This window comes from Ursus arctos, unplaced genomic scaffold (genome assembly GCF_023065955.2).
Source record: "Ursus arctos isolate Adak ecotype North America unplaced genomic scaffold, UrsArc2.0 scaffold_18, whole genome shotgun sequence".
In the NCBI taxonomy this organism is placed as follows: domain Eukaryota; kingdom Metazoa; phylum Chordata; class Mammalia; order Carnivora; family Ursidae; genus Ursus; species Ursus arctos.
The window spans coordinates 59,422,914-59,437,466 of NW_026622852.1; the positions used below are offsets into that span (position 1 = coordinate 59,422,914).

Sequence of the window (14,553 nt, forward strand, 5' to 3'; positions counted from 1 at the left end):
AGATGCCCAGTCTGCAAACTCTGGAAGGGAAGGAGGGCTGGTTCTGGACCCGACCTCCTGTCACTACTAGAGCGAGCTCACGTTGTCAGAAGAACTACAGTCCTTCCAAATGTCAGGTTTATTTATTTTAAAAATGTGTGCATGGTAGCTCACTTAAATACAAAATGTTCACTTTCTTTGTAGGTAAGAAATTTCAGACGTTTCCATGTCAATTAGCTTTTTAATCAAAATCCTTCCATTAAAAATAAATACACATTTAAATTACCAAACTATTCATTAGTCTCAATACTTACAACTTGAGAAAACAGACCTTAACTTTGCCCAAAGGTAGTGTCCAGTTCCTAGCGGGCCACATGAGGCGTGTGGCCACGTTCACACCCGCACACGAGACACACGTCCTGTGGCCGCCTTGGCACCACACCACCCGGACCGGACCGCTCACGGTCTAGTTGAAAACTGGCCCCTCGGGGAGTCACAAACTCGTCCCTCAAACAGTGGCGACCTCAAACTGCATATTATCGTGACCCCGCGAGGCTGTCCCGGGTCTCGTAGCGGTCACGGCATCCGGCGTCTGCATCTTCATCCTGGGCCACGCCGCATGCACAAACTTACTTTAGGGGAGGAAACACATGGGACACGAACCAGAAGGCAGTTGCATTCACGGTGCTAAGAATTTCCCTTCGGATTCTGTGGGTGAATCTGGCCGGTTTTCAGGCAGAGAGGAAACAAGACAGGATCTTCAGTAACCCAGGTGCACGAGCACTGATGAAGTGCTCAGGCTTCTGGAGTTAAACATGTCCAAGGAGAAGAAACCCCTGGAGGCAGAGAAGCCACGGAAGCCACAGAAGCCAACCAGCTGACGAGAGGCTGCAGATTGTGCCCCATCCCTCATCCCCCATCCGGGTGCCCCGTCTCCCTGTCCCTCCGTCCCATCCACCATCCCCTGCCCCTCGTTCCTCCCATTCCCTGTCCCCATCCCGTCCCCCATTCCCTGTCCCAGGTCCTGTCCTCTCATCCCCCATTCCGTCCATTCCCTGTCCCCGTGTCCATCCTGTCCCCCATCCAGTCCCTGTCCGTCCTCTGTCCCCTGTCCTGTCCCCCATCCCCCCCAGAGCTCAAGCTCCTGACAGCTCTCCGGCTGCCCCCACAGACGCACCCATGGTCAGCGGGAGTTCGCAAAGTGAAAAAGACTATTTACAACCGTCCTAGTGACAGGAGCGCACAGACACGTCTCAGCTTGTAGACAAACCGACAGGAAGGATCTCCACAACAATGGCCAAGTTTGTTCATGTTGTTTACATCTCCAGAGGCAAACTTACCTCTAAATGATTTGGGTTTTACAAATAATGTGTTAAAATCATTAAATGGTAAAAAATCCATCACTGAAGCCTGGGGGACCGGGACCCTGTGCCAGGACCCTTGGTAAAACAGCTTCAAGGAAATGAAATCTGGAATTTGGCCTTAAAGGTTCTGGGGGCCACTGGGCATTGCCGTGTCACCAGGGCCTTGGGTTCTAGCATCTGCTTCCTTCAGCAGTAGGCCCTGCAGCTGCTGGACCACGGGACACAGAGGATGAAGGGCTCCTTGAAAGGTCCCCTGGGGACTTGGCTCCCAAGGCGAGGCTACCCCACACCCCTCCCCTGCAGAGCTCTGCCCTCCGTGCCCGGGCGCAGACAGCTGGGGACGGCCCACGGTCACTGAGCGATCTCCTGCCACCAGATTCACAAACAAAGGCACTGCCTTTGCCACCATCCCGTCCCCACCCCCACCCGAGGCAGCCTGACAGCAGGGTTCTTTGCAGGGCAGCAAACCCACAAACCCTCCTCTTCCCTTCCTCTTGCTGGACTCTGCACGTGGAGTGAAAGCTGCCTGCAGAGCACGGAGGTGGGAGGTGACAGGGGGTTGTCCCTTTGGCTCTGAGCCGCTTCGGTGCCAAGGAGATGCTCTCTGTTTCAGCAGAAACAACCAAGCAGCTAAAAAGCATAACACAAATGAATCTCTGAGAACCAGACTGGCTTCAAGGCGCGGCCAGGGTGAGGTGCGCTGGGGGCCGCGCTGCAGCTCCGCGGGGCCAAGGCTGGCCACGTGAAATTGCCTGGTGGCCTCCCAGGGCGCGGAAGGGCCCGGTTGTTCTCAGGAACCCAAGCCAGGCTTGCAGAACGCGACGTGCGTCTAGAAACTCAGGATGAAGGCAGGCGGGAAAAATTCTGTTCGTTTGGCCTGGACTCCCACTTGTTTTTTTTAGACCTAGAAGAGTAAAAATAGAGACATCTTTTTGCTGTCGGATCTATAAAGGCGTCCGGGGAGTGTGCCAGGATGGCAGGCGGTCCCACAGCAAACACCAGTTTGTCCTCCACAGGAAGACCGTCTGGCAGACGGGAACCTGGAGCCCAAGCCGCCAATGGACGTGAAACTGGGTCTGACATGTTTATAAAATCCCTGATCTTAATCATTAAAGCTGTGGGTGGCACGGTGGGGCTGTTTTTCCAAAGGCGCTTCTGTGGTCCTGCTCGGTTCTACACGGACGGGCGGTGATGTCTGACTTTCCATCGCTTGGACCGCACCCGGAAGAAAAAGTACATCACCATCAGAAACAAGGAAGAGGCCACGTACAGCACGACGCAGAGGCTCATGTCCAGGCTGGAGAAGCCCATCCCGAGAAAGGGCACGGCCGCCTCCACCTCCCTGCGGCCCTCAGCCCCGCTTGGGCTCTGGAGTCTCCCATCCAGGCCGAGCTGCGACCCGTCTGACAGGCGGGGTCCGGGAGGTAGCGCGCGGGGTGGACGGAGACTCTCGGCACGCTGGTCTCCCCGAGGCTTCTCTGGGGAAGCGAGGCCTCGCTCCGGCTCCCTGCCCTGGGGCGGGCCGCCTCCTTCGCCCGTGTCTCCCTGGTCCGCTGCATACGTGTCCACGAGGTTGTCGCCGCCGTAGTGCCGCTTCAGGAACAGAAGCACCTGGTCCTCGTTCCAGCTGTGCAGGCCCTTTATCTCCTCGTGGCAGGCCGGGCAGAGGTCCGGGGTGGGCCACGGAACCTTCGGAAACTTGGGGTCCTCACTCAGATGGCCTGGGATGGGGAGGGAGAGCAACAGTGGAGGGGTCTCTGGTGCCCTGACCGCCGCATGCCCTGCGATGCCTCCCCTGTCCACCCACCTGCACTGTGGCCTCCCAGCCATTGCTCCTGCATGGATGCCCGTCCCCCAAGCACCCCACAGAAATGTCGTTTCTTCTCCAGCACCTCTGGTAGGGCCCCGTGGCCACAGCAAGGGAAGGGTCCCCACTCTGTGCCATCCACCTGGCCAGACCCCGCTCCAACCTGCAGCTACTCTGCCTCCCTGTGACTCCCTGCCTCTGTTTGTCCTCTCCCCACTTAACGTGCATCTGAGGTCCACAGCCACATAAACCCCAGGAGCACCTGCCCCTGGACACTGGCTATCCAGACAATTCCACAGCACTCTGGGCTTGCAGGCCCCTCCTAGACCCCCAAATCTCACCAGGACCTCTAAAAATGATCCTGGGAGTGAGACCCGCCACGGGAACCCGTGCAAAGCCAGCCCCCCGTCCTGCTCCCAGAGGCGGTGCCAGCGGGCCAGGGCTGCCCGCACATGCTAACCACACTGCACAGTGTCCACCGGACACGGCGCTCGGCCGGCACGACCGCTCCTCGCAAGAACCCCGACCCCCTCAGTGCTCCGACAGCCGCACGGCGGGCCAGCACTGGACGCGCCAGCAGCTCCTCACGCCCGGACTCAGATTCAGAGCGCCCACATGTTTAAGGCTGCGCTCCTTCCTGCCAGCAGCCGTTCACAAGGCGGTTCAGTCACCAGCCCTGCCGGCCAGCCACAGAGGCCATGACCGGTACCTCTCCTGTCCCCGTGTCTGTGCGTTCACTCCTCTGGTCAATACACACTGATCGAGCACCAGCCTGGGGAGCGCCCAGCCGCCCACTCCGGGCAGCCTGACCTGCTCACTTCCCGCTTCTCCTCCACCCGTGGGAGCGACGCCCCACCCGACCCCCAGCTCTGGCTCTCTGCCATGCAGACATGAGGACCACACGGGTTCCGGGCACAGGAAGTGCGCCACACCACGCTCCTTGGCTCCCAGAGTCCCCCGACCCGACTTGGGGTGACCCACCACCCTAAAAGTGCTTCTGTGAGTAGACATGGACAAAATCACGCTGTCTGACGGGTCTGAGACAGTGGAGAGGCTCTCCTCCGGCCCGCGGGCACCACCCACCAGGGTCTGCGCCTGGCGAGACGCAGATGTGCCCACACGGAGACCAAGGAGGAGCTGCCGGGGCCTGGTGTCACATGCCCTAGACACAGTGAGGCCCAGGGCAGGTCTCCGCGGCCTCCAGGGAGTCTGGGCCTCAATCCAGAGGCTGGAGGTGGGACTGGGGAACTGAAGGAGGGACACAAAGCCTCGAGCTGCTGGAAGCCCCTCTCTGCTGCAGCTAAGCTCATGGGGGGCATCTGGGGGCTCCTGGGCCGGGACCCCCCAGCGGAGTCTCGTCCGGCTGTGCCGGAGCCGAGAGCCGCCGGGATAGCCCCGCAGGCCGGGGCGCGGTGGGGGCCGGGGCCACACACCCGGAGGTGGAGGGTCTTGGAACTAGGGCCGCGGGGGAGACGGGGCCACGGAGGAACCCCTGGCAAGCAAAGGTGCCGTGGCCCCGTGAGCTGAGCCGCAGCAGCCCTGAGGGCAAAGGAAAACCAATTTTCTTTAGTGCTTCGGTTGTAGTATGTTTCGTAATACAGTGGATTAAATAAAAACCAGTGGTTTAGTGGTTTTTTTCTACTCATCTCTATTAAGATTTATCTGTCAGCAGAATTATTTTTAAGCCTAATTTCAATCTGCCGGTGATTTAGGAGCAGTTTGCATTCATTCTGAGGCGACACACGTGCTTTGCTTAGTGTCTGAACCAAACTACTTCGCGGGGTTGGGCTTGCTGAGAGCGGATCGCAGCGCCGCACACTCCTTACTGGAGACGCAGTCTGTCCCAGTCCTCTGCCGTCAAGTGTCCACGGGGACCCGGCGGCTCCCCGAGGGGAAGAGTCTGCAAAGGCGGGACGCTGGCGGCCTGGAGTGGCTGCGGGCTTGGCAATGCTCCCGGCAGCCACCCAGAGGCCTCCCTCCGACTGGCCCCGTCTACACGGCCTCGCTCCCACTGCGCTGGCCCCTCTGCACCCAGGCCTGGCCGCCCCAGGGTGGCTTCTGCTCACCTGCCAGACGGCTGTTGACTAAGTTGTGTTTCTTCCAAAGCCAGAGAATTGCTTGGTCTGCGGTTTTCACAGAATCCATGGATTCTTTAGCCATTTCCTCAAAATGCTCGCTGCACTCCTTACAGCCAAAGAAGGTGTGGACGTACCTCCTGATGGTCTGGAGCACCGCCTGGGGGTCAGCCTCCAAACCTGCGGACGGGCGGGGGACAGACCGCGTCGGCCCTGCGGGAGCGTGTCCAAGTCCCCGGGGTTCAGGCTGGTGTCGGGAGCCAGGAACAGGTCAGGTGCCTGACCCTGGGACACGTGGGACAGCCCCGCTTGTCTGCAGGGAAAGACACAGGGAGAAAGCAGCAGCTCCCAGATGCTCCCTGCACCCAGAAGGGGCGGCACCATGTCCCCTGGAGAGCAGACCCACCGCCCGTGTCCGGGCGTAGCACCCACTCCAGGGTGTGCACAAATACCCAGGAAAACCAGCCAGAGACAGCGAGACACCAGGGCTCCTTCCAGGGAACGAGAGGGCAGCAGGCCAGCCACGACTGGCCTCCTCTAACAGGCTAACCCTCTCCGCGGGCGGCAACTCCAGCATCGGCCAGCCATGTGGACCGTGTGCCTCGTGTGTGAGCACCGGTACCGCCAGGACGTGCCGTCTGCGGAAAGACACCGAATGCGGAACACGATCATCCGAGGAAACGGCCTCCAACAGCAGAAGGGAGCAGCCACCATCTAAAATGAGGACCCCTGAGAACAGCAAAGGGGGGGTGGGCATGCGGCTGGTGCCAGCAGCTCCCCTCAGACAGCTAATGCGGGGGATTGAGCCAACAAGCGGGAGACCGTGAGATTAAAGCAGATTAAATGTCAGCATTAAAAGAAACGCAGCAAAATAATTGGAAAAAAAAAAAAAAGACGTGCTTTTGCGACTGAATCCGTCTTAATCAAGAGCACGCCCTCGCGGGTGATCTCTTTCTTCGCCGCCAGCTGTGGTTCCGCCCCTGGAGGGCCAGGGCCCAGCATCTGTTGTTGACCTTGGCGGGCCTCACCGGGTCGGCAGAAGCCCCAGCTGAGCGGACGGCCACCGTCTCCTCCGCGCCGTGCGTCTCTGAGGGCGGCTGGGGTCTCCGAGGGCGGCTGGGGTCTCCGAGGGCAGCAGGCGGCGCGGGTCCACATGCACGCAGTGAGGACGTGCTCTGACTGGCCCTCCCGAGGCTCGGCTCCCTGCTCTCCTCTCCCCTCCGCCAGCTGCCACGCATCCCTGCGTAATCCTCCTTTTCTCCCCACCAAACTGCTGCAGCCCGGCCACCCTAATCTTTAGAGTGGACAAGAACCATAAACCCTACCTGTGGGGGATTAGAGGACGTGGCGGCTTTTTAGTCGATGGGGTTTAAAGAGGCACTAAGGAGAGGAAAAACCTTCCAAGACCTAATCCGGTGGTGCCCATCTGACCCAGTTCTCTGGGCATGAGATGCGCTCCTCGGATATGCTCTAGCCTGCGCCTCGGAGATCTTCCCAACGGCGTGCCCTGCTGTGTGGCTGCCGTCCTGCCCACTGCCATGAGCCCCTGCAGAGAGGAGTGTGCCCCCTGCCGTCCCCCACAAGGTCCCTGAGACGTGGACATCCACTTCACCCTGAGGAGAGCCGGCATGTGCCCCCTGCAGCGTGACTTTGCTGATTCCCCCAGCGCCAGGCAGACGCTGTCCCCACCACGGATCCGGGCCAAGACACAACATGCCCTGTGCTGGGTCCTTCCCGAGTGTGGGGCCATGGGGAGCTGGGATTGCCCCACAGACGCCCCACATCCTGAGTCTCTGACCATCGCCCAGCAGGGTCGCCCACACTGAATCCTGAGCACGTAAAACTCTGGTTCTTTCAAGCCCCAGCGTTTGGTTTGGTTTGTTACGAAGCAAGAGGTCCTGCAGATTTCAGAGTCTTACTGGAAAGGGTTTTGGGAGTGTGGGAGTCCTCGCCCTACTCAGCAGAATAATCCCTGCGGCTCCCAGTTGAAGTGGCAACTAACAGGCCGGCGATCGGGGTGCCAGGGGGCTCAGTCACTGAAGCCTCTGCCCTCGGCTCAGGTCACGACCCTGGGGTCCTGGGATCGAGTCCCACATCGGGCTCCCTGCTCAGTGGGGAGTCTGCTTCTCCCTCTGCCTGCCGCACCCCTGCTTGTGCTCTCTCTATGTATCAAATAAATAAAATCTTAAAAAAAGACAAATTAAAAAAAAATAACAGGTTGGCGAGCTACCAGAGGCCAGCCTCACAGGAAAAACACACATACAGCGGAGTCCGAAGCAGGTAAACAAGCAGCGTGGTTTTGGCTGCTTGTGTAGGACACACGACATGATGGTTCTGGTTTAGTGACTTCCTTTTTTTTTTTTTTTTTTTTTTTAAGATTTTATTTATTTATTTGACAGAGATAGAGACAGCCAGAGAGAGAGGGAACACAAGCTGGGGGAGTGGGAGAGGAAGAAGCAGGCTCATAGCAGAAGAGCCTGATGTGGGGCTCGATCCCATAACGCCGGGATCACGCCCTGAGCTGAAGGCAGATGCTTAACCACTGAGCCACCCAGGCGCCCCTGGTTTAGTGACTTCCTGATAACTAAAAGCCAACTTTATCTTGTGCAGACGGCCTCCGCAACGGCCCAGGGTCGCAGCTCCCGCACGCTCAGCTGGCTCGGGCCCTCCCCCAGCAGGCCGGGCTGGCCGCACACCGCTAACTGGGGCCACAGTGGAAGTGACCGGCACCCTGTCACCAGCTGGCCCATGAAGCCAGCTGCCACACGGTGAGGCACTGATAGAGCCACTGGCCGACAGCCAGCCCCAAACCCTGCCACCACCCCACAAGCAAGCAGGGGAGGGGGCTCTTCCCAGTGAGACCTCCGACGAGACCCCAGCCTCGGCTGACACTGGGCCTGCAGGCTCGTGAGAGACCAGCAGCCAGGGACCTGGTGCAGCCCCACCTGAGTCCCTGGCCCACAGACACTCGGAGAGAAAGCTAAGCTGTAGGGTCATTTGTTTTGCAACGACAGGTAACAGACATCTCTGAATACACTTCACTCGTGCTCATGCTTTTGACAGAAAGAGGAATTCCTGGCCAGTGTGCCCTCGTTCTGTGACTTAGTCCCCGCAGGGCAGCCACGCACAGGCTGGTGAGCTCCGAAGTAGGAAAGATGCTCGGCCCTCCCCGGCCTGGCCCCCGGGGCCGCCCTGGTGACACGTCCCCTCCCACACTGCTGCTCATGACACCTGGCAGGCCCGAGCACGGTGAACGTGGGGGTGGGCTCGGCGTGCCCTGGGCCCGTGCAGGGACAGTTTACCTGTGCTGTCCAGCGCCTCTGGATGGGTCCCGGCTTCAACAGTCAAAGTGTGGAACAATTTCCAGAGAGAACATGTGTAACCCCTGAACTCTGGCCGGCTTCCTTGACATCCAACCCACTTTATATGATTAACAAGGAATATTCCAGAAATCTGGGGGGGGGGGTGGATAAGAGATAATTGAATTGTTAAAATGAAAATAGTTGATGAATGTCCTCTATCTTGAGCGGGCGCTGGTTACACAGACCGTACGTTTCTCACAACTGTGTCGACTGCACGTCTTACTGTGAGTGTGTTTAAAGCCAGTACCAAACAAACGAGAGAACAGTCTCTGCTTTACTGAAGGAGTTCTCAGACTAGGGGGACGGGGCCTGCGCCTTTCCCTCCCCCAGGGCCAGGGAAGGGTTCGTGCGTATCTGGGTAGACAGAGCTTTATTAAAGCATCAAGGACACCCCACCCTTGTGCACTGGAGTCACTTAAACCAACCCCACTGGGAAAGAGTAAAAGTAAAAAACTCTGTCCAGCGATCCTCGGCCAGAGCGGGTATGGAGCACAACTGCACTGGCGGCGAGCGGAGGCCCTGACGGCTCAGGAGCCACGTGCCCGCCACCGAGCAGGTGCTTCCAACAACCAAGCCCACGTCCATGCCCTGTGTCTCCCAGCAGGCGGCCGGCACAGGGCTTGTCCACAGGGCGTGAAGCGCGTGCTCCCACACGGACATGCATGCAGACAGGCTCTGTACCCGAGGAGGCTGTGCCGGCCTCCGGCTTGGGTGGAGGTCAGGGGGAGGTCAAGGCAAGCACGGGGCTCATGTCTCTATGCTGCGGGCACAACACCGCGCCTGTCGGAGCACGCGGCCCACGGGCGTGTCCTGACAATGAGGATGCCGAGAGCTCGGGCAGGAGGGAGGAGACCTGGCCTGGGGGGGCTCCCACAGGGCCTCCGTGCTTCTCATCAAGCACACGGTTTTATTAGCCCTTTAGGAGTAAGATTTGTGCGTTTACTACAAATTTAAATAACAAAAGCCCGAGCACCGCACCACCTACACCGCGTGCCTCCCGTGGCCTTGGTGGACAGGGCTACAGGCAGAGGCGGCATGAGCAGAGCGCGTCACAGCAGCAGGGACGGTGGAACCCACGGGGCGCAGCGCACAGGGACACGGGCAGCTCCTATGCCAGAGGTGTGTGCTGTGACCGCGGGGCGGGTCCCCGAGCAGGGAGGGAAAGCAGGAGGGCTACGGAGGACATGGACAGTGGCAGGTGGAAGGGGCTCACCCGCATCTTGTTGTTGACCAGGTCGAGGACGGCGTTGTAGGGGATCCTGTCCAGGGGAAGGTTGGCCAGCCACTCCTGCAGCGTCTCCAGCAGCTTCCTGACTGGCGCCCGGCCGGGCAACAGCTAAGCAAGGAAGGACCACACTTAGAAACGTTTGGGGAAAATGCCGCCACGGCAGAGCCATCCCTGGGGACCTAGGCCGGGTGGGGTCTACCTGACATGGACCCACTGGCTCTGGTGGGAGAGGTCCCAGGGATCTCCCCTAGTACTGAGCTGGAGGGTCTCTCTGAGCAGAGAGAAGAGGGATGGGAGGAGCTGCGCACGGCGCCCTGCACCTCAACCACCGGCTCGGCGCCCCAGCCAGCGACCGCTTCGCGGTGACAGACAAGCCACCATGTGCCTCATTCATCACGTTGTCGAGGGCTCTGTGGTCCTTTCTGAGAGCACCGCCTACTTAGTTGTTCGGGGCCTCTCGGTGGCGCAGGCCAACCCCGCCCGCCGCACTCAGCGCTCCCTCCGCCTCCCCCTTTGCTGTCTGACTGCGGAACTATGTGAAAAACGCACGTCCCACCGAGGCTTTTATGCAGAAGTGTGCAACCTGCTGGTTAACTCCACGTCTGTGCCGGCCGTGCAGCTGCGGCCCCTCGCAGCTCCGAGAAGCACCGGCCCGGCAAGCCGGGGGCGCCGCCCTTCTCCAAGGGACATGGACCAGAAGCCGCCCGGAGTTCAGAACCCGAGCGGAAGGCTGCTGCGGCGGGGACAGCACAGCTCAACGCTGCAAAACCCCGTTTCCCGCGCGGGTCACAATGTGCCGCTACCCACCGGCCAGCATCGAACTTCCAGTTTCACCCAAGCTTTAGAAACACTGCTAAGAATAATTTCTGGTCACCGAGACCTACAGAGCTCTACGCCAACCTGAGGCTGAGGACGAGGAGAAGCCAAGAGCGTGAGGCACGTCTCTGATTCGCTGAAGGCAGAGGAGGGAGGACCGCGGGACTCTGAGCTGGGACCCGCACAACGGGGCACACACCTGTCTACACAGACCCCTTTCTTTGTTGGAAACACATCACATGACTCATTACTCCCTCCACTGTGAGTTTTGCCTCCTTCCTTCTATTTAAAAATTCACAGGACACAAGTGTACGATTTACTACCGAAACGTCAAACGCGAGCCACTGCATCAAGCCCCTGACCTGACGCAAGAGAAGTCCTTTATTTATTTTTAAAGATTTTATTTTTAAGTCATCTCTATGCCCAGTGCGGGGCTCGAACCCACAACCCCAAGATCAAGAGCCACAGACTCCACCGACAGAGCCAGCCGGGAGCTCCGAAAAAAGTCCTTTAGAACGAAGTTTCCTCATCTTCGAGACAACGGGCACGGCTGTGGTCCCAGACGCGGGGGCAAAGGGCTCTATCCTCAGGCCACCGTGACCGAGGCCTTCCCTGCGGTGAGGGCGCAGAGGGGCCCCAGGCGCTCCCCGGGGAAGAGGGGTGACCTCCTGCCTCTGCTGCTCGGGCCCAAGGACACAGCAGGCCTGGATTCTTGGCCCCGGAGCTAAGAGTTCCGGGCAGGAACAGAGGCCGGCTGCCCATCTCCCGACTGATGCTGGCGTATGCACCGCCACCGCCCCGCCCACCAGGGAAGGTGGGGTACCGCCGCCCCCGGGCCCAGCCAACCGGGCACACTCTGCACAGGAATGGCTGCTGGGCAGCCTCCTCCCTCTCCTCTGCCTGCCGCTGCTTTCCCACCTGCGCATCCCCTCCGACCCTCTGGAAGTGCCCCCTTTCGGGTGTGTCACGGTCCCAGGCCCACTCTGACACCTGTGCGGGTCACCCAGCAAGCAGGCACTTATGTTCCGCCACACCCCCGGGCTCAGAACTGGGCGGGCGCCCAACAGGCATGTGGTGAGAGGGGACAAAGGCCAGTGCAGGCCTGTGCCGCTGGGAGACAAAGCAGTCATCCAGCTGAGGTGGGCTCCATTCCCCGCAGATGCCCCAGGGCGCCCTCCTGAGCCCCCCGCAGCCCGGGTGAGACGTGACGCACCTTGGCAAGGACAGTGACGAAGTCCTTGAGTGTCCGCAGCTCGGCCCCCGCCAGGGACTTGTGGGCAGCCAGCTCCACCCTCAGGACGTAGTGCAAGCCCGACTCCAGGTCCGCGGCGTAGAGTTTCGACCTGACAGCAAATATCAGGAAGTCCGGTGAGAAGACCTTGCTTGTTGTGAACTCTCCCTTTCCTTGCGCCCACCCCGAGGGACCCCCCCACCGCACAACGACACGGACAATTCCCAAACAGCCCACGGCTCAGAGGCGTGCATCTGCGCGAATTCCACCTACAAAGGGTTTGCACGGACGCCCGCGCACGCGGCCATGCCCCTGGGCAGCTCGGGGCCAAAAAAAATACCTGCCTGTCAAATTCTCTCCAAACCACGATTTCAGGATTTTCTTCCTTGTTGGGTTTTTCAGGCAACGAAAGCATTTTTTTCCTCACATCCGGCAACGACTTCAAATAAGAGGAAAAAAACGATCGGAGGGGCTTCCCGCTGCGAGAAAGGGGGCCAGGTGTGGGCACAGGCCAGGGCGCCTCCAGGGGTCTGGCCCCCTCCACAGGTGTCTGAGCACACGCCGGTCCCCCAGGCACCCACGGCCCCCGAGCAAGAACAGCCCTCCCTCCGAAATTGAGGGAGCTTGTCCGGACCCCCCAGCCCACCCATTCTCTGGGCATTTGTTGCAGATGCTATGGGGGGGGGGCGGGATGCTGGCAGCGTGGGTGTCAGGTGGCCGGCCCTCCTCCTGAGAAGGTAAGACAGAGCCACAGACAACCGACCTATCGTCGCAGTAAGTACTTGAACACGTTTACTCCCACGGGGGTTCTCAGCGAGCCCGGGGCCTCTGCCTGCACTCTGCCAGCTCCGAGCGGGCCATCGGGCAGTCAGGGCTGCGGGCGGTGGCAGGGGGCATCCGGGGCTGCGGGGCCCCTCTACTGGACAGGGAGGAGCACGCACTCGGAGGGGATGTAAAGGCCATCACTGAGCGCCTCCAAAGGAGCTCAAGGGTCCTCAACAACATCCAGGGCTCGCTCTAACTCCCAAACAGCCACGCCATTTGTGAGAAGTGCTACAGGCGATGCTTTTAGTACAAAACAAGCACTTTTCTTCAAAACAAAGCGGCATTTTGTTCAGGGACACTCCGTCGAGGGAAACACCTACTGCAGACGGGGCGCTGGCCGCCTCTGCCGCAGGGCCGGACCCCAGGGGTGCAGGCCCTAATGAGCGTGCTCGCAGAGCATGACGAGTGACCCGATCCACAGAGGTCGCCATGCCTACCCTGACTTCTGGTTCTCAAGAAGAGAAACGGACCCAAGGGACTGGGGAGTGTCTGAAGCTGGGGAGGCCACTTCCCAGCTGAGCCGGGAGCCCAGGGATGGAGGAAGTGTGTCCTGGCTGGGCTGTGTCCCAGCACACGGAGACTCGCCAAGGGCGGCCAAGTCATCGCTGCCTATGCGGGCACCCACAGGCCAGCGGCCTGGGTGGGCGCCCCCCAGGGCCGGCAGGCCTTCTGCTCCCACAGGAGGCTGGGGCCAGGGCAGACACCACAGGTGTCAGGACACCGTCTCACCTTCTCACCTGTAGCCCTTCCCAACCTTGCTTCAGGCTGCTCACTTTTTAGTGGCACTCGGTGCAAGCAGATGGCATCCAGGTGCGTTCTGTGGTCTTAACCGTGACGAGGTGCTTGGCATCTAGCCCAGCAGAGGCTCCCACCCTGGGAGGGGTTCCCCAGATCCCACCAGGTGTCGTAAACGCTCCTGAAGCCAAATTACACTTACACGTTAATTAATCCACGCGTCCCATTTGGGTAAATCAAGTAACAGGAGGGAATGGAAGAAACACCGAATTTCTCCAAGAAGCCTTTATCTCCGTTCAGCACTCTTTTCACCACGATGTTCTCGTACGGAAGTAGGTCTAAGATCACCTGGGGAAGGAGAAAGTGACGTCACCTTCGCCGTGGATGGCCGTGTCTCAGGAAACGTTACCTCGCCCAAGCACAAAGCAGCGTGAGCACAGAAATCAGAAACAACGTCATCTGGAAGAAGCCCGTATTCATCTCCTCTCTAAGCCAGACTGACGTTCACATCTTAGCTGCGTGGGAGCCCGCACGTCCCGCACACACGAGTGCACACACCACCAGGGGTGCACACGGGGCCCAGCCCGGAGCTGCCCTCACACACGTGCACGCACCAGGCGGTATGCACCCACACGTGGAGGCTAACGGCACCCCCGGACGGCACCACGGACCCGGGCAGCAGGCTCCGGGCCGGCTGGTCCTTCCCTCAAGCTGCCCCTGTCCAGCTCTGCTTAGGCTGAAGGCACAGGGATGGGGATGCAGCGGAGTGGCATCTCGGGAGCTAGAATGGCGTGAGAGACGACCCTTGAGCCTGGCATGGGCCACCAAACAATCAGCTGTGGAACCCGCACCTCTTGACTCTTTCAGCCGTAGAATCAGCGTGTCCGAACGGGGGCGTGGCTGACTGCGCGCTGTGCGCTCCACCCTCGGCCCCGCCGCAGAGCGCCCTCCTAGAAAAGGTCGCAGCCACCTGCCCTGGGGAAGTGTCCCTGCTTCGTCTGCATGCAGGAAGCGGGGGCACCCGAGAACACAAGTGCACAACCGCGGCAGGCAGCCTTGAGACAGCGTGGGGGGTGACGCATGAGAATGCTGGGTCCTGCTGCTGGTGGCTCCCCCAACCCCCCCCCCAAG

The 14,553-nt window shown here is 60.1% G+C and overlaps 1 protein-coding gene across 1 annotated transcript in view; it reads right to left on the minus strand.

Moving 5' to 3' along the window:
- Positions 1 to 200: 200 nt before the first annotated feature.
- The window catches only part of QSOX2 (quiescin sulfhydryl oxidase 2), a 31,503-nt gene continuing 17,150 nt past the window's right edge, over positions 201 to 14,553 (minus strand). Inside the window, exons 6-12 of the mRNA XM_026513751.4 lie at positions 13,625 to 13,770; positions 12,207 to 12,341; positions 11,845 to 11,974; positions 9,801 to 9,923; positions 8,528 to 8,678; positions 5,217 to 5,405; positions 201 to 3,064 (exon numbers count right to left, since the gene is read on the minus strand). Coding sequence (XP_026369536.1) covers positions 2,517 to 3,064; positions 5,217 to 5,405; positions 8,528 to 8,678; positions 9,801 to 9,923; positions 11,845 to 11,974; positions 12,207 to 12,341; positions 13,625 to 13,770 — 1,422 coding nt within the window. The 3' untranslated portion in view covers positions 201 to 2,516. The remainder of the gene's footprint in view (positions 3,065 to 5,216; positions 5,406 to 8,527; positions 8,679 to 9,800; positions 9,924 to 11,844; positions 11,975 to 12,206; positions 12,342 to 13,624; positions 13,771 to 14,553) is intronic.